The sequence below is a fragment of the Lepus europaeus genome, chromosome 6 (assembly GCF_033115175.1).
Source record: "Lepus europaeus isolate LE1 chromosome 6, mLepTim1.pri, whole genome shotgun sequence".
In the NCBI taxonomy this organism is placed as follows: domain Eukaryota; kingdom Metazoa; phylum Chordata; class Mammalia; order Lagomorpha; family Leporidae; genus Lepus; species Lepus europaeus.
In genome coordinates, this window is record NC_084832.1 from 118,661,689 (window position 1) to 118,683,872 (window position 22,184).

Genomic DNA, 22,184 nt, shown 5'->3' on the forward strand with positions numbered 1-22,184 from the left:
AAATCAGCTGTGGGGAATTCTAACACAGATGGTGTCCTGGTGTAGAGGAGGCCAACACAAAGAATCCCCAGGAACAGGCATGCTGCTGAGCCACTCTGCGAGCAGGCAGGCCGGCGGGTGTTAGGGGCACTCCCAGAGCTTCCGCTGTGGCGCACCTGTCTGAAGGCCTGTAAAACCTCGGCTCTCTGGCTGAAGTGCTTGAACAGCAGCTGCAGGGCTCCGGACAGCAAGGGCGGGTACTCGTGCATGATCAGGTGAATGAGGACCCGCAGGAACGTCCTCCCTCCCTCGTCATCAAGCTGAACCGGATTCTTTTCCTTTCTATAAAACCAGAAAAAAAAATAATTCAGTAAACTAAAAGGAAAAAGAATTCTAAAATCTCTGATGTTTATGTCACATCTACTCTTAAGTAATCAAAACTGTGTCCACATAGGAGGTGGAAAGGAAGAGATGTTTCCTTTTTTTCACCCCTCATATAGCTGCCAGCAGAAGCCAGGGTGACCCAAATGTCCTGGTTCAGCCAAGACTGAGAGTTCCCAAACTTAGGTGTAGACAACGGATAGGCCCACTGCACACCAAGGAGAGATGGTATGTATGTGGACATGCTATTGCCTATTGCTCATGGGGCCATGATAAACACAGTAAAAGGAAATCACATCAAGAGAGTAAGTGATATGAGCAAAAGACATGGTAAACATGAGGTGTGTGAGGCTGGTGCCTGTGTGACACACATATTGTTTGTTGGTAAACTTTTTTATAGATAAGCAGAAGGAGTGCACTTGAAAATAACGGTAAAAAGTAAATACATCACCTGGCAACACAGTTGTTTGCTGTCATTACCAAGTAATATGCATTGTACATAATGGTGTGGCTATGCTTTTATATGACTGGGAGTGCAATTGGTGTGTTTATAACAGCATTACCACTAACACATGAGGAATGCACTGTGCTATGATGTTATGATGACAGCAACGTCACTAGTTCCATTATAATTTTATGGGACCACCTTGATACAGTAACTGAAATGTCCTTAGAGTTTCACCGTATTTAAGGAGAAACCATATGCTGGTCCATTCCCTCTTCTTGGGAGCAATGAAATACTTCAGTTGGAAAACAACAACATCAAAACCTGGTCCTACAATACCAAAACAAAGCTGCATCGAAGGAATGCTCACTAGAGACACAGACCCTTTGTGGCTTCCCTACCTCTTACTCCTTGTCTTTCTAACAAAAACAACAACAACAAAGCTTAATACTGCGGCTGGCAATGTGATGTGGCAGGCTAAACAGCCAGCTGCAACACCAGCATCCCAGATTAGGGTTTCAATCCCTGGCTGCTCTACTTCGGATCCAACCCCCTGCTAATGTGAATGGGAAGGCACTGGAAGACAGCCGAATTGCTTGGGTCCCCACCACTGGCTTGGGAGACCGGGTGGAGTTTCCAGTTGCTGGCTTCCATCTGGCCCACCCCCAGCCATTATGGCCATTTGGGAAGTGAACCAGCAGATGGTTCACTCTAGATCTTCTCTTTCTCCCCCTGCCTCTATGTCTCTGTCTCTCTCACTCTCTCTGTCAGTCTATCTTTCAAATTTTCAAAAACAAAAAAAAATTTTTTTTACAAAAGGCTTAAAATTGACTTTTTTAGGTTTCCATGTTGTCTGTGATAAAAATGAACACTAGAAACTCCATAATTTTAGCTTAGGCATTTTATTTTTCCTTTTTGCTTGCTACTGTTTTATTTCTGAAAAAGAAAGAAAACTTTCAACAACATATGGCAGGATTTCCAATGGCACAGGAGTGCAGGCATGCCAAAGACATGTCATTTTCTTTAATCATGGATATTCCCAATTGGCAGAAGACAGCTTTATTTCTTACATATAAAGTTTATGATAACACTGAAAAAAAATTACGTTCTTGCCTCAAATATCTCAGCTTCAGGGAAGCCATGTTTGACAAGATGCAGCGGTATTTATACCAGGCGAGTTAAAGGGCACTCCTATGCTTGTCATTATTGAGGGAAGACAGCAAAGAATTCAGGGAAAAGTTCAATACACTGATCTCATCTCTCTTGTCCTTTCCTTTCCCATGACCTAAAGAAAAGCTGTGCTTTCTCCTTTAGAGAGATGAGCAGCTGAGTGTCTGGCAGGAATCATGTTAGCAGCCAGAGAGGGTCTAAAAATAAATAGATATGGGGAGGTGAATAATAACAGAGTATCAATAAAATTCTCAGTCACATCTTATTCTTAGGGAAGATAAAGATGTCTCAGTGCTACGGTACCTTCCAGCAAACATGGTCTCTGCCTGAGCTGCGATTTCCTCTATATCAGGAACAAGAGCTGCAAAGACAAGTGGTAAAATCCATTCTTTCTCTGGTTTTAATCAGGAGTCACGACAGTCAGATGAACAGCAGCTTACCAGAAAGACACTCTGTCTTCATTCTGTACGTCACCCAAAGACACTCAGCAGTTAAAAAATACAGTGTAGTTGCATATAGACATCAATACTTTAAATTGTTTACATTTTTAATGTAAATTATTTCACTCTAACGTATTGCCATAGTCAAAGATACATCTAAAGGGTTAGAAAGCACCAGTTGTAGACACTTCTTATCTAGGTGAATTTTCAGATATTTATCATATGTCATATTTATTACTTAAATGATGGCATGAAAGGATTCTTTTTAAGAATCAAAGTACACAGACAATAAGCCCTGTTACTAAGTGGTATTTGCAGATAACACAGTCAGTTTTCCGGAGCTGACTACGTGTACAAGTGCATTCCTTATGCTTGGGGGACAGGTTGGTATTTTCTCGGCAAACCAATGACGCTTCCTCCCGTGCCCCTCTTTCAACATTCTGAAGAGACCTTTATGAAGATGACACATCTGAATGATAAACACACCACTCGCTTCACATCTCCAAAGCACAGAGAGGAAACAGAGCAGGCTATGAAAGGGGAAAAGCCACTCTCCCCAGCCAGGCGTCCCTCACAGACACACACCGTGAAGGAGAAGGGGGCCAGGCCAGAGGGCAGGGGTTTGCAGGGGTGCCCCACACCGGTCCTCTGGTACTTCACAGACATAGAGCTCAGGTTCCCAGAAGCCCGGCTTCCGGGACAGGAATTGTTCTGCTACTGTCAGCGTGACCGCCAGTGAGATTCCCTGGTTCTGCCACATCTTTCCTGGAAGCAACCTTTGGGGTTCTAGGCTTCTGGGAAGCAGCAAACAATGCTGTTGGAATGTGCCAGAAAGGGTCCTCACTTCGGTGAGCAGGTTCCTTCTGCAGAGGCACAGTGGATGATGCCTTTGGGATGCCCGTGCTGACTGGGACAGACAGAGGCACCCAAGGTCTAGCACCCATTTAACTGTACACTTGTGATGCCTGAATCCCTCATGGACAAAGGAGAGCTGTAGCACTGTTCCGGGGTTAGAAGTGTCTCTGGCTGTATAAACTCTGGCCTCAGAAAAAGAATTCAGGTAATTGGCTACGTTTTTAACAAGACAGAATTTCCAGTCTGGCAGGACTGGCTTGACATATGCAGAAAAGTGGTGTTTTCATATTTCCTCATTTTCATGAGATCCTTTCTGTAGTCACAAAAATGTTTGATCATTTTCACCCTCTTCTGCTGGTACAGTCCCACACTCAGAGGCGGAATGGCTTTGTTCTCAAACTTTTTCAGTGTGGAAACTGAAATACAGTTCCACTTTAGAATCATGCAAAGTAAAAAGAAACACAAAAGCAGCCAGCACATCCTGGCCTCTGGGGACTGCCACGTCCTTACTGCCGAATCAGGATATGGGATTCCTGCTAACTCCTTCCCCTCTGACGGCTGCATTCACACTGCAAATCCAGGCCGGAAACTAAACTCCGCTTAGACTTTTACCAGGACAGCTCAGGCTCCGCAGCTGCAGAGACCTCAGAGGCAATCAGTCCCACGACCCCCGTGACCGCCAGCAGGAAACTGAAGCCCTCTCGCCTTGGTCTTCCCATCTGGAAAGTGGCACAACAAACTACGCCTGCCCAAGAGAGTTGTGCAGATTCTCACAGGACTTAGCACCCAACAAAAACCAGCTCATGCCACGCCAGCGAGGTTCTCATAGCTCTGCCTCAGCTCCTGCATGTCGTTAGTGCAGAGTATGTCTACGTTTTGTCTCATAGAGACATGAGAGCTCTACTGAAAGTTCCTGGAAAAACACGTGTTATGAAAAAATTATACATGGGCCTCAAAGTACACGCAACAAAATCATCTTTTCATCCATTTTCCATGAGCTCTTTGAAGTTCCCTCAGATGATTATGTTTTAAAAAGCATGAAAGCCACTTTCAAGGTCTCAGAAAAATGAAACGCAAAGGGTGGCTATAGTCACCTGACGGCAGCAAGGTCTCCGGAGAGCCAGTGGCAGACACCTCTGCGTTCTCGCTGTTCTCGCCAAACTCCTTCTTATAGATTGACAGCATGTAGGAGATCCTGTAGTCCAGTCTGACGCTCAGGATGAACTACAAGAAACGTAAACCCGGCATGATGGCCTGCTCACTAGCACGGTGTTTAATCACGAAGTCTGGCACAGGACCGAGAGCCACAGCTATCCCAGAAACCAGCTAGAAATTCCATTTGTAAACTCTGAACACTTCAACTGTCTGTATGTTGCCTGTTTGAGATGCATTTCTAGGTGCCAATGTCACTTTCTAGAAACACAGAAAAGCTGAAATGCCTCACACACACACACACACACACACACGGGGTGCTCTCTGAACAGTCCAGGTGGCGGTACTGTGTGGGACTGGATGAAGAGGTAAATGATGATGCCATCTCACTGGGCACTTTACAGAACCGCCCCTGGTCCTGGGAAAATGCAGGGGGTGTGGTCCCCATCCTTGTGCGGAATGGCCCAGACATTAGCTAGAGCAGTGCTGATGGCGGGTGTACCACAATCGGTCTGGAGGTAGCTACAAAGGGACGACTGACACAGCAACACCCATAGACCATGAATTCTCCACACTGCTGTCTGTGTTTCCTTGAGTCTGTGCTTTGTCACAATACTCATCAATGAATGCAGCAGCAGAAACAAGGACCTCTAAAAGGCTCCCACCAGTGGCACCCGACACAGGGAATGCAGGTGCCAGAAACTCACGGCCCTCAAGGAGCTGAGTTGGAAAAACAAAATGCAGCATGGTTAACAGTCAGGAGGTCACAGGGTACTACATGAAGGGGTGTAAACACAGTAGAGACCAGACAGGACAAAGCCCAGACATGCTGTGGATTAGGGACCTGGTCTCACATGGTGGCCTCCCATCCACTTGTCCGAGCTAAGTCAGTGGTCTGATCGCTGTCCCAGCAAAGCAGTGACTGTGTCCACATGGTACCCAATGAGCCTTATTTGGGTAACAGGCCATGCGAGCACCCAGCTAAGCTTATCTCGCTGTCTGGGCATCACATCCTCCCTCCCACCACCTGCCCTGTCCCTCATTGTCTCTCTGACTTCTCTGCTCCAACAGCACCGGGAAGCCTGTACTTGCTCCCCTGCCTCCTCACAGTGCCCCGGAGCACCCACCTGCCCTAGAACAATCTTCCCAGTTTTCAAGATACCACCCAAGGTCCACTTTAAGTTCCTTTTAAATGCAGCCCTCACTGGTTCCAGTCCAAACCCTCTCACCTTTGCTAGACTGTTATGCTCCTTATAAGGACAAGGTACACCCCACATCAGCCACATTCAAATCAATTCACCAAACACTCGCAAAACCAGATGAGGAAGGCCCCACAGGTATAAAAAAAAGCATCCAGGATCCAAGTCCTGCCTCTGCAAGAGCTTTCCTCTGGAGTGCAAAGCAACTCTTTCATTATTGTGCGGTGAGAGCCATACCCACACTGGCTGACTTTCAAACCAGGAGCCACATTACAGGAAAAGGGGAGTAGGACAGGGCCCGGGGCTTTGGGAGCCCGGAATAGAGGTGGAGAAGCAGGACTCTGGGTGCTTGTCAAAGAAGGCGTTTTTAAAAAAAATCAAATGAACAAAACATGAGGTTATGAGACATTTATTTATTTTCACTGGAAAATGAGTACTCACTGATTTGTAACTCATAAATGTAACCATAATTAAAACTTTCATTTACGAACACAGCTAATTATGAAATACAAATGGAAGGTAGAAGGAAATGAAGAAAGGGAAGAATAAACCAAGGGTAGAGAAACAGGGAGAAGAGGGAGAGAGAGTTTGAGAGAGAGAGAGACACAGAGATACAGGGGCGAGAGATAGGAGGTGGAGAGAGACAGATACAGAGACAGCAGTGGAGGGTGGAGAAAGAGAGAGTGAGAGTCTTTGAATAAGAAATACACAAAATGATGGACAGGAGAGGGCCTTGAGACGGGAGACTTGATGGAAAGCAGAAACCCTGCCAAGGAGCGTGGCTACAGAGAAATTCAGGGACACACATTCCAAGAAAGCAGCGCCTTCAACAGCAGAATCCAGGGCAGTGAGACTGACCCAGACACAGGCAGCAACCGTCAGAGCAGACACGACGTTCAAGGAGAAAACAGAAAGTGCCCAAAAGAGGCAGCAGAAACGAATCCGGTCCTGACGCTGGGCCAGAGGGCCCCCAGTGCGTCCCTTTCCAGCTGTTGGAGACCAGACCGTGCGTTTCAGCGCTCCCTCTCTGCACCTGAGGGGCCGTCCCTGACTGGCAGGATTCTAAGCTGGGTTCATTGGGGCCCCAGCTCAGGTGATCTCTACCTCTCTCGGACCACCGACTTCTCATGGTCATGAAACCAGTGCTGGGTAGCCTGCCAGTATTTCTCAAGATTCAGCCTTTGGAATTTCTAGAGGAACTGCGAAATGTTTTATGACTATAAATTTAATTACTTGAAGTGACAAATACACACATCCTTCCAGGACTACTAACTCATTTCTGGTAGCTCAGTCTACAGTAAATTATGATGCAAGACTTTGTAAGCTACATCCAGAATCCTAAGAGAGCCTTGAAAATGGCAAGCTCCATTCTCCAAATCTGGAAAAATATGCTACAGATGTATAAAACTGTTTAACTTTAAAAGTGTTAGGAATTCACAGCCACAGTAATGGGGAGTTTATTCAATAAATCAGTAGGCATGAAATAATTTTTCTCCCTTAAATTCATAATTAGGTACAGAGCAGGTTAACTAAAAAAAAAATTACTCTTGGAATGGGAGAGGGAGCGGGAGATGGGAGGGTTGCAGGAGGGAGGGAAGTTATGGGGGGAGAAAAAGTCATTGTAATCCAAAAGCTGTACTTTGGAAATTTATATTTATTAAATAAAAGTAAAAAAAAATTATTCTTAGATTTTGAAACAAAAACACAGAGATAGTCACTTACATAAAATACTAAAAGCAATGATTAATAATTTTTATTGATAATAAGTAAATTTTTGTTCAGATAAATGGAACCATCTGTCTCATTCAATTAAAAATAAGAGTTGGAAATCAATTGTCAACTCTGCCTGTTCTGAAATCTTTCTTAAATTAAAGTCAGTACTAAATGAAAAAATATACACATGGAGGCTATTCTATCAACCTCAAAATGCAATGCAACTGTGAGATACCATCATTAGTACATCTAACAGGCATGAAAAATGTGATTAATATGTAAAACAGTGTATAGGATTTCTTACCAGGCTTGTCATTAAAAAAATAAAAGCAGACCAACAAACAGCCTTTCCGAATATTTAGAGAATGGTTTCAGGCAGCACACGGAAGCACATGGCACCTGTGTCATTTGGTGGCTACGACATAACCCACCTGTAGAATCTCAATGATCTTGAGCTTGGTGTCCATCACGGTCACGTCCTCTTGCTCGGTGGGGCCTGCCTGCTTGCTGGGGTGGACGCTGGGCTGTGTGTCGGGCACGCTCATGGGGAAGATGGAGCCCCTGCTGAGCACCATCTGCGTCATCATCTCTCCCACCCCGTGGATAGTTCTCATGACATTGTTCCCTGCACGAGAAGAGGCCCCTGGTCAACACACATAACCTCTGGAGATGCTTGGCTGGCCACAACCAGACCACAATCAAGGTGGGAAGACTGGGAAAGACAGGGAAGAAGAGCAGCAGTGTGGCTCCGATCAAGTCAAGATTCGGCAGGCACCTTCAGGCGGTAGATTTTTAGAAAAGGAAGTCCGCCATTGTCAGACAATGCTTTGAAAGGAGGCACTGAGGTTCAGCTGTTGGTAGCCTTAACACCCAAATCCAGCCCTTCTGTAACACGGCAAGTCCTACCAACATCACACCAACAGGTCTAATGTTTGAAGCAAAGCAAAAGAAATTCACCCGTGAGAGAGTCGGTTGCAAGTGGGGATACAAATATTACATGAACACAAATAGTTAAGACAATATTATTTTATGAAAATACGGAAGCATGCATCAGCCAGTACATCTGCCATTCCCTGAGTGAACCTGAATAGAGAACCAGGACTCAGAATTCACAGAAGGCAGTTTCTGGGGTGGACACCATGGCACAGGCAGCCAAGCTGCTAGCATCCTGTATCAGAGCATCAGTAAAATCCGGCTACTCTGCTTTGAGTCCAGCCCCCTAATGATGTGTATCCTGGGAGGCAGCAGACGATCAGCTCAAGTACTTGGGTCCCCGACACCCAGGTGGGAAACCCAGATGGAGCTGCTGGCTCCTGGCTTTGCCCTGACCCAGACCTGGCTGTGGTGGGCACTTGGAGAGAATCTAGAGGATGGAAGATCTCTCTTTCTCTTGCTCTGCATTTAAAAAAATAATATTTTTTTTTTACAGGCAGAGTGGATAGTGAGAGAGAGAGACAGAGAGAAAGGTCTTCCTTTTTGCCGTTGGTTCACCCTCCAATGGCCGCTGCGGCCGGCGCATCTCGCTGATCCGAAGCCATGAGCCAGGTGCTTCTCCTGGTCTCCCATGGGGTGCAGGGCCCAAGTACTTGGGCCATAGCAGAGAGCTGGCCTGGAAGAGGGGCAACCAGGACAGAATCTGGCGCCCCAACCACGACTAGAACCCCGTGTGCCGGCGCCGCAAGGCGGAGGATTAGCCTGTTAAGCCACGGCACCGGCCAATAAATCTTTTTTGTAAAATGTAAACACAGCATTCTGTGTGAAGTAATTACAAAAGCAAGTTAGTGACAACTGGGACCTTCCTCACTGAGGAGTCATTCTCCTGTGTGTCTTCTGAATTTAGTTTTCATCCGTGTGCCCACCCATAAAACGACACGGCTCACAGCAGGCACCAGCCCCTTACATAGGGTGGCTGTGTCCCCTCATACTGCTACAACCTGCATGCTCTAACCTGACCACTGACTCTCACTTCTCAGATCCTACAACAAGCAACGAAGGATTCTAAAGAACCACTATCTCCTTTCCCTCCAACACAGTAGCCTTTGCTTCCTGGGTGTTCAAGGGGTTTTGCCTCAAGCCAAGGCCGAAGAATCTGGCAAAGAATTTTCCTTTCCCCATGTGTGTCAGGGTGTGAACTCAGAGAAAGGGAAACAGAAATAAGATGAGGTAGGATAAAGCTCTCAGCTCTGAGCAAAGAACAGGAACTGTGGGACTCCCTACAGGACTGAAAGGCAAAGAGAAAGAAAAAAAGGATATCTGAAAGATGACCCAGACAATCTGGGGAATCCAGGCCACAAAGGCCACCAAGCTACTGGGGACCTACTGGTGTCTGCACAGAGTGACAACGTGGAAGGTCTCTGCAAATTCATCACCATATCCAAATACAAAGTCAGTGTGTGGAAGAGGGGAGGGTTACACCAATCTATTTTAGAGTAGGCAAAAACCAAACATTTTGGCTAAAATGACACAATCCAAGTCCCTCCAAAAACTTCAACTTTCATTCTGTAAGTCTAGTACCTTTTATTACATTGTTTCTTACATAACAAAAAAAAAGGAGGAATAAAAAATGCATAAAGGTAATTCCTAAGTTTGGACAAAGCTGGGGTGAAAAGAATTGTGACAGTCTGCTCATTTTTAGCAGAAGCAGCTCGAGGCCCAGTGCTGCACTGTCCGTGATCCTTGAACAATCACAATTGAACATTTCAAATCCCACCCTGCCCCACCCTGTCGCCCACTGCTGGCTACATGGATGGAGGGGTACACAGCTGGTGTTGGCAACGGCTTTGAGTTGTCAACGTCTGACCTGCACATTTATGTGAGACTTGGCGCATGTATGGGTGAGCCTCCAAGAGATGCTTTCTCACCACTAACACAGAACAGGCCCCTTTGTTATTCTCACTCTGGATTCACACAGAAATTCTTGGCACCCACAGTGTCTGCATCTTATTTAGATTTGCATGGAAAATAATCACTTGATTCAAATGACTATTACACAGAAAGTTAGCCCAGACATTTCTTCCCCCCAAATATAGATCCTGTCACCAAGACATTAAATGCCAGAGGCCGGAAACACATTAATATATAACACATGTTGTCAATGAAACGGGAGGGTTCATTCCAGTGGTACCACATCCTTAGATGCCTGTGGCACGTGGTCGCCGCTAACCCTCCTGATATTTCCATGTATGGCCAACACAGAGGTCTCAAATTAGAAGATGCTATATTTTCTGGATTTGCTTGGTGGTGATGAGAAGTATTTAAATTGTCAACTATTGCAGCTTGAAAAACATAACTCAAACACTACATAAATCACAGACACACATGGCTTCCAAGCTTCATGCCTTCACAGAACAATTTCGCATTCTAGACTGCTAGGTCGACACTGCTAAAGAAGAAATCCTACTACTTGTCTTCTCAGCCGTATTAGTTAACAGTGATAAAAAGTTTTCAGGCAAAAGGCTACTGTACTGTAATACCAGTTCTCTGGACAATCCAGTTCCCAGGAATACAGCTTTTCTGAGTAATTTACATGAACAGAGCAGCTATACTCTGAATTTATGTAAAAAGTCCACTGAGAAAACTGGAAAAAAAGGAGTTATCTTTGTTAAGTCAAGAGTAAGAAGGCAGGAACTGCATACAGAGAAAAGTAGAGGGACTTGTCAAGTTCCTTCCCAACATGACTGCACAGATATATTCACTAATCGCAATTTCCTCAAAAAAAATCCAAAAGCAGTATGGATGTAACAAATGCAGACTGAGAATGGCTTGGGAATACACAGCTTTGTTTCTTTAGTTGTTCCAATGGGCCTGTACCTATTAATAACTTTTACTTCTAGAAGTGAAAAGCAATGACAAATTTATATAATATGGAAGCCATGTTGATCAAAATTTTATTTTGCTTTATTCAAGTCATTCCAGTGTTAGAATCACTATTGGGCTCAACAGCCATTGACAGCCATGTGGTTATACAGAAAGGAAACGAGATATAACAGAATCTTGACTGAAATTTACCTTAAGTCCTCTGGCATTTTATTTTTACTTAAAGTCTTCTCTATCCATTTTCTCTATTAGAAACATTTTTCTCTCATGAACACACAAGAACAGAACTGATCATTTGAGCTTTCCTATTGCTTAAATTTCGGATAGACATTTCTAAAACTTTCTCAGCACTTCTAAGAGATAACAGGCAGATGATTAGACAAATTCTTTGTATAACTTTCACAGCAAATTTAATTGTTCTGTGACCATTAAAGTTGTCCAGTTGTTTTATAATAAAAGAAGCCAAAAATGGATAATCCAAAAGCCATTCTTATTTTCCCTGAAACATTTTTATAGTTGGATGTGAATAAGTACATCTGCTGTGGGAATAATTCACTTGAGACAGAATGATGTAAACCCGGAAGCCATGACTCAGGAAATCTTCCCCTCTCCCATCTCAGCTAAGCAGCTCCTCCCGAGCCTCTGCTTGTAGAAAACACCCACGCTCTCCAGAACGAGAGCCGTTTTCTATTCAATTATTCTCTGGAACAGTGCTTCCTCCCAGTGGCTGAGGGGTTTCTCTGTCTGTTTATCTGAACACCACAGCAACATAAAGAGGAGAGACACAGAGAGTTCTTCCACTCACTGGTTCACTCCCCAAATGGCTGCAATAGGCAAGGATGGGCCAGACTCAAGCCAAGAGCGAGAAACTCCATCCTGGTTTTCCACATGGGTAACAGGGGTTCAAGTCCCTGGGTCACTCTTTCCATGCACGTTAGCAGGGAGCTGGATCGGAAGCAGAGCAGCCAGTACTGTAATATGGGGTTCTGACACTACAAGCAGCAGTTTCACCAGAACCCTAGCCTCAGGATTTAGTATATAAGAGGACTTTCTAAATGTAGAAAAACAAAAACATTAACACGAGATCCAAGCCTTAATGAAGCTAGTGATTCCAACAAAGTGATAGTTTATATGGTACCAACCAAGATCAATGGAAGATCAAGACGCACTGAGAAGACAGTGAGATAATAAGACACCCCATTCCAGGTTACATCACAGTATTTTGAAGAAGCAGATATCTGGTTCATACAGGTTTTTTTACACTTGCTGGAAATGCAGAGAATTTGCTGTACATCTGCCTGCAGGTGTCTCGCATATATGATCAACTGGCTTGCTCCCTCACTGCTTTCCGACCTGTGAGGCAATGCCACCTTCTTGGGTAGATCTCGCCTGGGTACTCTCTCTAAGGAAGGATGGCCATAAATTGAGATTCATGTACCTGCTTCATGCTTCAGTCTTGCCATTATCACTACCTCACCTCATACTACACATTTGTTTACACATTTATTATATTCCCTCTCCCCAACAACAGCAAAGCCAAGTTCCACGAAGACAGGGATGCAGCCTGGTTCACTGTTATATTCCAACACCTTGAATGGTGCTTGACATACAGTAGTCATTTAACGTAGGTTTATTAAATCAGTCTTGAAAAATAAAGATGATATTTAAAAATGAAGTCAAGAATGAGAATAATCGGTTTTTTGTTTTTGTTTTTTGATAGGCAGAGTGAATAGTGAGAGAGAGAGAGACAGAGAGAAAGGTCTTCCTTTTGCCATTGGTTCACCCTCCAATGGCCGCTGTGGCTTGCACATCGCGCTGATCCGAAGCCAGGAGCCAGGTGCTTCTCCTGGTCTCCCATGCGGGTGCAGGGCCCAAGGACTTGGGCCATCCTCCACTGCCTTCCCGGGCCATAGCAGAGAGCTGGCCTGGAAGAGGGGCAACTGGGATAGAATCCGGCGCCCCAAACGGGACTAGAACCCGGTGTGCCAGCACCGCGAGGCGGAGGATTAGCCTGTTAAGCCACGGCGCCGGCCAAGAGAATAATCGTTTCTTATAAGGCTTCTCTAAAATACTGAAACTCATTATATTAAAAATTCTCCATATTTTATCAACTTGAGCTTTTGCTTTTCTTTATACACTTTTAATTTTTTCTCAAAAGTCATGTATAATCACATACTACCCAAATATTTAATAGAAGAAAAAGTTATAAAATCAGTTATCAATGAGACACGGGAAGTAATGGAAGCTGCCTTTGTCAAGAGTATAACACATTCCATATATTTTGCTAGGTCACAATCTACATGTCTTCCCCTCAGCTGACACTGAGAACAGAGTCCATCCTACCAAGTGCGGGCAACGTTGATCTTCTCCCCCACATCATGTTGCTTCCTGAGCAGACCTTACAAGTTTCCAAAGAATCCAAAGTAGAACTCAGAAAGCCCACCACATGCAACTACAAGAAGAAGTTTCCCGGTAAAACACTGCCATTAAGCAGGTAATGAATTTGTTCACACACCTTATTTTCAAGCCATCCTACCCAACCAGGGTATTATTACATAGGATGGGCCACACACTACTAGTGGTATGTGGCATCTATTACACACATTGATTTCACAGGCATCCCTCACTCAGAAAGTCTGCATGAAGCATCTGATGTTCCTCTGGCTCCAGGCAAGGAACATCCAAGTGTAGAGATGGAACAGAAGAATTGAGAACATGGTTTGGTAACATAAAAAGAAACAGTAAAGAGTTATGAATGAGTACAAAGTAGATGAAACGGTAATGATGTGGCCTGGAGTACACAAAGCTACTTTGAAAAAAATTTTTTAAAGATCTATTTTATTTATTTGAAAGGCAGAGTTACAGAGAGAGGCAGAGAGAGTGAGCGAGAGAGGTCTTCCATCCCATGGTTCACTCCTCAGATGGCCGCAATAGCCAGAGGTGTGCCAATCCAAAGCCAGGCACCAGGAGCTTCTTCCGATTCTCCCACATGGGTGCAGGGGCCCAAGGACTCAGGACATCCTCCACTGCTTTCCCAGGCCATAGCAGAGAGCCAGATGGGAAGAGGAGCAGCTGGGACTAGAACCGGCGCCCATATGGGATGCCAGCGCCTCAGGCCAGGGCCTTAACCCACTGCGCCACAGCGTGGGCCCCTGAAAATACTTTTTAGTTGGGAAAAGTACTTGAAGGTAAGGAGAATAAATGCTAGTACCTTTGAAAACAAACAATCTGAACTAGACTTTCAATAAAGTGAAGCATCTAAATTAGAGATGTGTATTTTTGTCACTTCACATCACTGTCCTATATTCAGAGTCTTATCCTAATAAAATACATTGCAGTTTCTTGCAAAAATAAAATGACACAATATGTGTAAGAATGCAGCAAAGAATAAGAAGCACTATATAATTCTAAGAGTCTACTTTAAAGTGAGAAGTAAAGAACAAGTGCATCCCTTAACTACATCTCTGAAAAACAACTCTTTTCTGCTGAATTATGTCCATTACAGTGGTCACCACCCCAGGGACAAATCTGTAGTTCTATGCTATAATCACAGCTCATAATCTCTTAGCAAACAGCAAAATCTGACACAAAGTGTCACCCCTACCGGGATATGTCCTTTGAATAATGAGATATAACGACCGCTCAATGGACTAAGCACATAAATGACATCTAATTTTCTTCATTCCAAATAGACACTCACTAAATACCAAGCTTCCAAGGGTTTAGAAGTAGAACAAAACAAAAAGACAATGTAACCAAAATACAATAATGCTACCATCCATCTTTTTTTTAATATCAAGTTGACGACTCAGGAGAAAACTATTTCCCCTCCCACATACTACAGAAGTGTTAGTCAAAGGATAAACTGGAAAAGCAATAGATAGAAAATGGCAGTTGAGTTCTGCATGTTATTTTGGATTTCATCACTGCCAGACACCAACAAAGTCATTTCAATATTGCAGATCTCATGATTTTCATTTACAAAATTGATCTTCAATTCTTAATAGTTCATAATACAGTAATAAATGGATTTACATGCTGTTTTTACCACTGAGCTGGAACTCACTGACAATGAAACACACAGATCGGAATGCAAGATTTGAGAGGTGTTCGCAAAGGCATACAGCCCTATAACCCACTTGTCAGACAGACACAGACCATTTCCACTACCCCAGAAGGCTCCTCTATGTCCTTTCACAGTGGAGCTCCCCAGTACTCCTCTCTTCCTCCCTCTCCCCACTGCCCACCAAAAGTAACCTCTCTTGATTTCTCATACCACAGACACATACATTGACTAATGCAGATTTGTGTAGGAATAAAGATTTAGTTAAGTGACTATAGTCCAAGAGTATTAGTTAATAAATCATAGTTAAAGTGCAGAAGAGCCTCGTAGTCTTTGCTGCTTTGTTCTAGCTTTAACCAGATCAACACAGTAATCCCCACTTATCCACAGCAGAAACGTTCCAAGACTTCCACTCGATGACTGAAACTATGGACAGGAATGACCCCATATAAACTACATCTTCTTCCTAACATACATACCTATAATGAGGTTTAATACAATGAGCTATAATAAAAGCTATTTAAAACATGAATTGCTTATTTCTGAAACTTTTCATTTAATATTTTCAGAGTGCAGTTGACTATCAAAAGTGATACCATTGATGGGCGGGCTACTATGTATTTTTTTAAAGATTTATTTTATTTATTTGAAAGGCAGAGTCAGAGAGAGCAAGCGAGAGGAAGAAGAAAAGAGAGAGAGATCTTCCATCAACTGGTTCACTCCCCAAATGGTAGCAACAGAAAAGGCTAGGCCAGGCCAAAGCCGAGACTCCAGAGCTTCCTCTGGGTCTCCCACAGGGATGCGACAGCCCATTCCCTTAGGCCATCTTCTTTATTTTATTTTATTTTATTTTTATTTTGACATGCAAAGTTAGACAGTAAGAGAAAGAGAGAGAGAGAGAGAGAGAGAGAGAGAGAAGGCCTTCCTTCCGTTGGTTCACCCCCCAAATGGCCACTATGGCCAGCGCGCTGTGCAGATCCGAAGCCAGGAGCCAGGTGCTTCTCCTGGTCTCCCATGGGGTGCAGGGCCCAAGTACTTGGGCCATCCTTCTCTGCACTCCCTGGCCACAGCAGAGAGCTGGCCTGGAAGAGGGGCAACCAGGACAGAATCCGGCGCCCCAACCAGGACTAGAACCCGGTGTGCCGGCACTGCAAGGCGGAGGATTAGCCTAGTGAGCCGCGGCTACAGCCAGGCCATCTTCTTTTTCCCAGGTGCATTAGCATGGAACTGAACCAAAAGTGGAGTAACCAGGACTCACCCTGCGCCCATATGTGATGCCAGCATTACACGCAGCAGCTTAACCTGTTAGGCCATGATGCCAGCCCTGGCTACTATGTTTTTGTAAGTGACTTGGGTAAAGTCAGAGATAGCACATTTCTAAGATGCAAAGACAACATGAAACAAGGGAAAAATACTAACACAGTAAATGACTCTAATATTCAGTGATATAGTAAGTAACTATAGGAATATATTGAAAATTAATGGTTTAAATGCAAGAAGGTGTAATCAAAATTTATGAAGTGTTGCACTTAGGTCCAAATAAAACTGATCCAAGTATATGATGGGGAAAATGTGATGTAAAGGAGCACAAATTAGAATTTTAGTTGAGTTCAGATTCAGCAGGAATCAATACTATGCCATTGTTACCAAAACATTCATTTTCACCTAAACTGCATTACCAAAGTAAAGTGTTCAGTCTGTGCCTCTGTTTTGGTCAAACCAATGAAAAAGCAGATTTGAAGCCTAACAGGCGTTGTTGAAGGGGCTACAGAAATGACACAGAGAGAAGGACATGCTAAGGTGATGGGGTAGCCATTTTCAAACACAGAGGCAGGCAATGCAGCAGTGACGTCAAATTTCTCTGTGGTTCCCAGGAGCAGAAGCAAGGTTCCTCATGGGAGGTTATATTTAGAACAATAAAGAGCTAATAATAATGGAACTAATAACAATAGAGACCTAATAATCAGAGCTCCGGGAAACAAGAAAGATCCACCATTTTCAGTAATAAAATCTTGGTCATTTCAGGAGTAGATGTTGGTGTAATAGCTAAACTATAGCTTGGAACACCCAGATCCTATATGTGAATGCCTTGTGCAAGTCCCAGCTCGGGGTCAGTGCTGTGGCATAGTGGGTAGAACCACCATCATCATATGGGCGCTGGTTCAAGACCCAGCTGCTCCACTTCCAATTCAGCGACCTGCTAATGGCCTGGGAAAGCAATGGAAGATGACCCAAGTGCTTGGGTTCCTGCATGCATGTAGGAGACTGGGAAGAAGCTCCAGGCTTCTGGCTCCTGATCAGTACAGCTATGGGCATTGGCAGCCATTTGGGGAGTGAATCAGCAAATAAAAGATCTCTTTCTCTCTCTTTCTCTCTCCATCTCTCTCTTCCCCTCCCCCTCTCCGTCTCTGTCTGTCTGTCTCTCTCTCTCTCTCTCTCTCCCCCCCCCACCTCTGCCTTTCTGTAACTCTGCCTTAAAAAAAAAAAAAAAAAGTCCCAGCTCTGTTCTCCATTCCATCTTCCTATTATTCATGCATTCAAGTAATAATTGTATTCCTGGGGGCCAGCACTATGGCGTACTAGCTTTAGCCTCCACCTGCAGTGCTGGCATCCCATAAGGGGGCCAGTTTGTGTCCCTGTTGCTCCTATTCGGTACAGCTTGCTGCTAAGGCCTGAAAAAGCAGTAGAAGATGACGCAGATACTTGGGCCCCTTCAGCCATGTGGGAGACCTGGAAGAAGTTCCTGGCTCCTGGCTTCAAACTGGCCCAGTTCCAGCTGGTGCTGCCATTTGGGGGGTGAACCAGTGGGTAGAAGACTTTTCTCTCTGTCTCTTCCTCTCTCTGTGTTTCTACCTCTCAAGTCAATAAATAAATAATATTTTTTTTTAAAAAATTGCATTCCTGCTATTTACATGGGATACCCAGATTGAGTTCCTGACTCAGCTCCAGCCGGGTCCAGTCCCTGCTGCTGCTGGAACTTGGGAGTACAGATGGGAGTGATCTCTCCATCTTTGAAAGAAATTAATTAAATAAATAAGATTATGGTCATTCCAGGTGATCACAATCCTAGATGATCATCTGTAATGGGTGTGGTATGAGGAACTGAAGTTAATATATTGTATAGATGCCTTCTATGGCTTCTTTCTATGCTAATGCTCTAAAACTCTGGTGAAGCTACAATAACACACCTTATTTGAGGTACTTGGTGGATACCCTTGGCCACATACTAAGAGAAATGGGGAACCTGTCCCAGTGTATTAGCACCTTGAGACCTCAGATGCTGTTACACAATATTTACAATTAGAGGAAAGCACTGTAGTAGAAAGAAGCAAAGGACAACAAACAACACGTTCCTCTTCAGCTGTTCTCACCACCTGTGAGGTCATCCCTAGGTACCAATCCTAATGACTCAATTAGGCAATGTTAGTAGTTCTACCTAGGCCCATTCATATCACCCCAAGCAACTCCAGAGGTTTTAGGGTCAGCTTACAGCAAAAAGAACAGGACGAAGCTCTTTCACACTAAACTATAGAACACGCCTCACTCAGCGAGTGACTGGCAGATTTGGGGTACCAAAACCCCAAAGTGACAGATGGCACCTTTATTTATGACACATCCTATAGCCAAATTTACAATTATAGTCTTCCACCACTACTGGGTCAACTAATTTGCAAAGTAGAATAAAAATAATTTCATGTATGATAACCTCCTATGAGTAGCATCTGATTGAGAGAGCAACGCAAACGTTACAGAGCTGCTTTATGTCTTACTAAATTACGTAAACTATATGTGCACTCAACAAGTGAACACGTGAACTACATCACAGTACAAATCACTAAACTACTAAAATAAAATTGTAGAAACAAAATAGCAAGAAGTTTTTTTAACACAACCTGGGATTTATCATGTTATCATCCATTCATTTTAAGTTTGGAAAGTGAAAATAAAAGTTTTTAAGTAATAAAAGAAAAAATTATATATATTATATATGGTCTAGAAAGTTTTTCCATGGTTCAAACACACATTTATGTATATAAACCACATAATCCACACACACTCATTGAAAGCATTTCACTCAATAAATATGTTTGAGTGTAGGTAGGCAAGTAGCAGTACATTAGGCATAATACAAGTCCACTAAAGAACCAGAAATAGAATTTATTTGCACAGTCTGCCCCCAAACACACACACACACACACACACACACTTGGGTTCTCTTCATCAATAAATCTGAATCATTATGATTAACTTATCCTGCTAGCAACTCTACAAATCATGGAGCCTTTCCTAGGTCTACCTACTTTCCTAGGTTTACTGAAAAGACAGACTTATAAAATAGAGTCATAGAATTATTTTTTTAAAAAGGAACATACAAACATATATTTGGATTATTAGGATCTCTAAATATTTTTGTCCTTTGAGTGCATGCATACTTGTATAACGCAGGCCACTTAGATACATTCATTCTAATGATGAACAAGTTCTGAAAGGAATGTGCTCTGAGAAACACACCACTGGGCTGTCTGCTGCTCTGCCAATACCGTGGAGTATACTTACACAAACCTAGGTGGTATAGCCTTCCGTACACCTCACCCCTTGACCAGATGCTATATATATCCCCACATATGTGGTCCACTGTTGACCAATACATGTTACATGGTATATGACTATATAAGCAAGATACAGAGAGCTAAAGAAAGGGGCAGAATGTATAATTCTCAAGGATCCTCCTGTTGGAATGTAAAAAAAAAGTCAGAAACAGGCAGGGCAAGCAGAAATCTGCAGGAAGAGAAGCAGAACAATCAGCTCCAAGAGACATTTAGGACATAAAATGCTGACTTGTGATAGGTATTTTTTTCCCCTAAGGCAAGCAGAACAATCATTTACAAAGGAATGAGTCTTCATTTAACACTGTTTTATCTAATCCAAGGGTGGGAGCCTTCTTTCTATAAAAACCTTGGTTTTTATAGAAAGATTGGATATTTATAACATCAATCATGGGCCACACAAAATTATCAACTCAAAAACTGGCCCACTGTAGACTGTTGCATTTTAAGTCCCACCTGCAGCTGCCTTGGCAGTGCCAGGCCAAAAGATTTTGTGTGCCTTATACTGCCCACAGGCTGGACATACTCCACTCCTGAATCAAAAAAAAAAAAAAAAAAAAAAAAAGCACTCCAAGCTAAATCAAAACTGTTGAGTAAATACGTTATTATTGAATTATCTTATACTGAATTTTCTGGACAAGGTGGAAGACATGAGACTGTGACACACATCAATCCCCACAGGAGAAGGCCCTTGAAGGCTACCCTCCCTTCGCTTCTGAAAGGGAATGTGGGCACGACCATCACTACATCCACGATTCTCCTTCAGAAAAACTGAGTCAAGATTAAGATCTCCTGGGAAACAGAAACTGGGGAAGAAAATCCAAGTGACTTTAAAACACACTGAAGCATAACAAAGTTCTAGACATGAAAAGAAAATTCTGGATGCTATCTATTTTCAGATGCTTCAGCATCACTGACATCAGAAACCAGCTCTGTGCAACGAGTCTGTCCTGAATCCGTTCTTCAGACGCGGAGACAAGTTTCTGCGACTGTGGTTTTCTCATCTGCTGCGTGCGGTGCTGATGGCCCCCTGCGCCCTTTCTGGCTGAATGTGTAATGTCTTTTGCACACCTTTTCTTTTTTTCCAATTTCAGCTTCTGTATTCTGGAAGCACATACTTGCCTTGGTGCAGAGGCTCACAGTAGGAGGAGTATCGGCCTCGGAGTGAACTGTGCCTTCCGTGGCCCCCACATCTGATCTAGAAGATTTGTAGGTAAGATCACTGTGACAAGTTAAGACTTAGGAGCAGCTATCTAGAGCATGAAATCAGTGCATCTTGCACATCAAAAGGACATGAATTTGGAGAGACCAGGAACAGAATACCACGGTCTATTTCCATCTCCCTTAAAATTCTGATTGTTGATATCCCTGTCCCCAGTGTGATGGTTTCTGAAGGCAGGACTTTCTGGGGATCAGTGAGAGATCCCTGGCCCCGTTCACCAAAGGAGGACACAGCCGACACTGCCTGTGAACCGAAAGGCGGACCCTCACCAAACACTCACTCTGTTGGTGCCTCCAGAACCATGGAAAATAAATGTGTGTGGTTGAAAAGCCATCCACTGGTAGTATTTCTGCTACAGCAGCCCAAACAGACTAAGACAACTAGACACCAGAGCGGCCTCGAGCTCACCAGCACGCCCACCCCAGGGCAGCCTGCAGGGACATAAAGGTGCACTGTTCTCATCCTCCTGGAGACAACTGTGAAGGGACAGCCACCATCATACACCCCCGAGGCCTCCACGGAAGCTCTCTCACAACCCACTGCTTCTGTTGCCCAGTGAAGTTTCTTTTGCTTCCATTCCCCTGGTGCTGATCCTAACAGCTCTCCTTAAAAATCTCCTTCCTGGGACAACTTCCTGCAATGCCAGCATCCCACGTGGGCGCCAGTTCGAGTCCTGGCTGCTCCACTTCCAGTTCAACTCTCTGCTCTGGCCTGGAAATGCAGCGGAAGATGGTCCAAGTGCTTGGGCCTCTGAACCCACATGGGAGATCAGAGAAGCTCCTGGCTCCTGGCTCCTGATCAGCGCAGCTCTGGCTGTTGCAGCCATCTGGGGAGTGAACCAGCAGATGGAAAATCTTCCTTTCTCTCTGCCTCTGGCTTCTAAAGAAGAAAAACCCTGAATGCAAAGTGGTGTTGGAAAAGATTAAGTCCAGAAATGATTTTCAAGCAATAAACAGTAATTCTGCTACCTTGTCTTTATAAGCAAGCCTTGCTAACATCTTTAGTGCTGTGAACTCTAGTGCCCCTTTAAATCCTTTACAGAAACATAAAAGAGCAAAGTCAGAAGAAAAATTGAAAGGAAAAAAAAAAAGGGGGGGGGGGGGAGGCCGGCACTGTGGCGCAGTGGGTTAAAGCCCTGGCCT

General features: G+C 44.0%; 1 protein-coding gene across 1 annotated transcript in view; it reads right to left on the minus strand.

The window, feature by feature from the left end:
* The window catches only part of ITPR2 (inositol 1,4,5-trisphosphate receptor type 2), a 525,149-nt gene that overhangs the window by 305,885 nt on the left and 197,080 nt on the right, over window positions 1-22,184 (minus strand). The window contains exons 22-25 of the mRNA XM_062194964.1: window positions 7,766-7,959; window positions 4,365-4,494; window positions 2,279-2,336; window positions 156-321 (exon numbers count right to left, since the gene is read on the minus strand). Coding sequence (XP_062050948.1) covers window positions 156-321; window positions 2,279-2,336; window positions 4,365-4,494; window positions 7,766-7,959 — 548 coding nt within the window. The remainder of the gene's footprint in view (window positions 1-155; window positions 322-2,278; window positions 2,337-4,364; window positions 4,495-7,765; window positions 7,960-22,184) is intronic.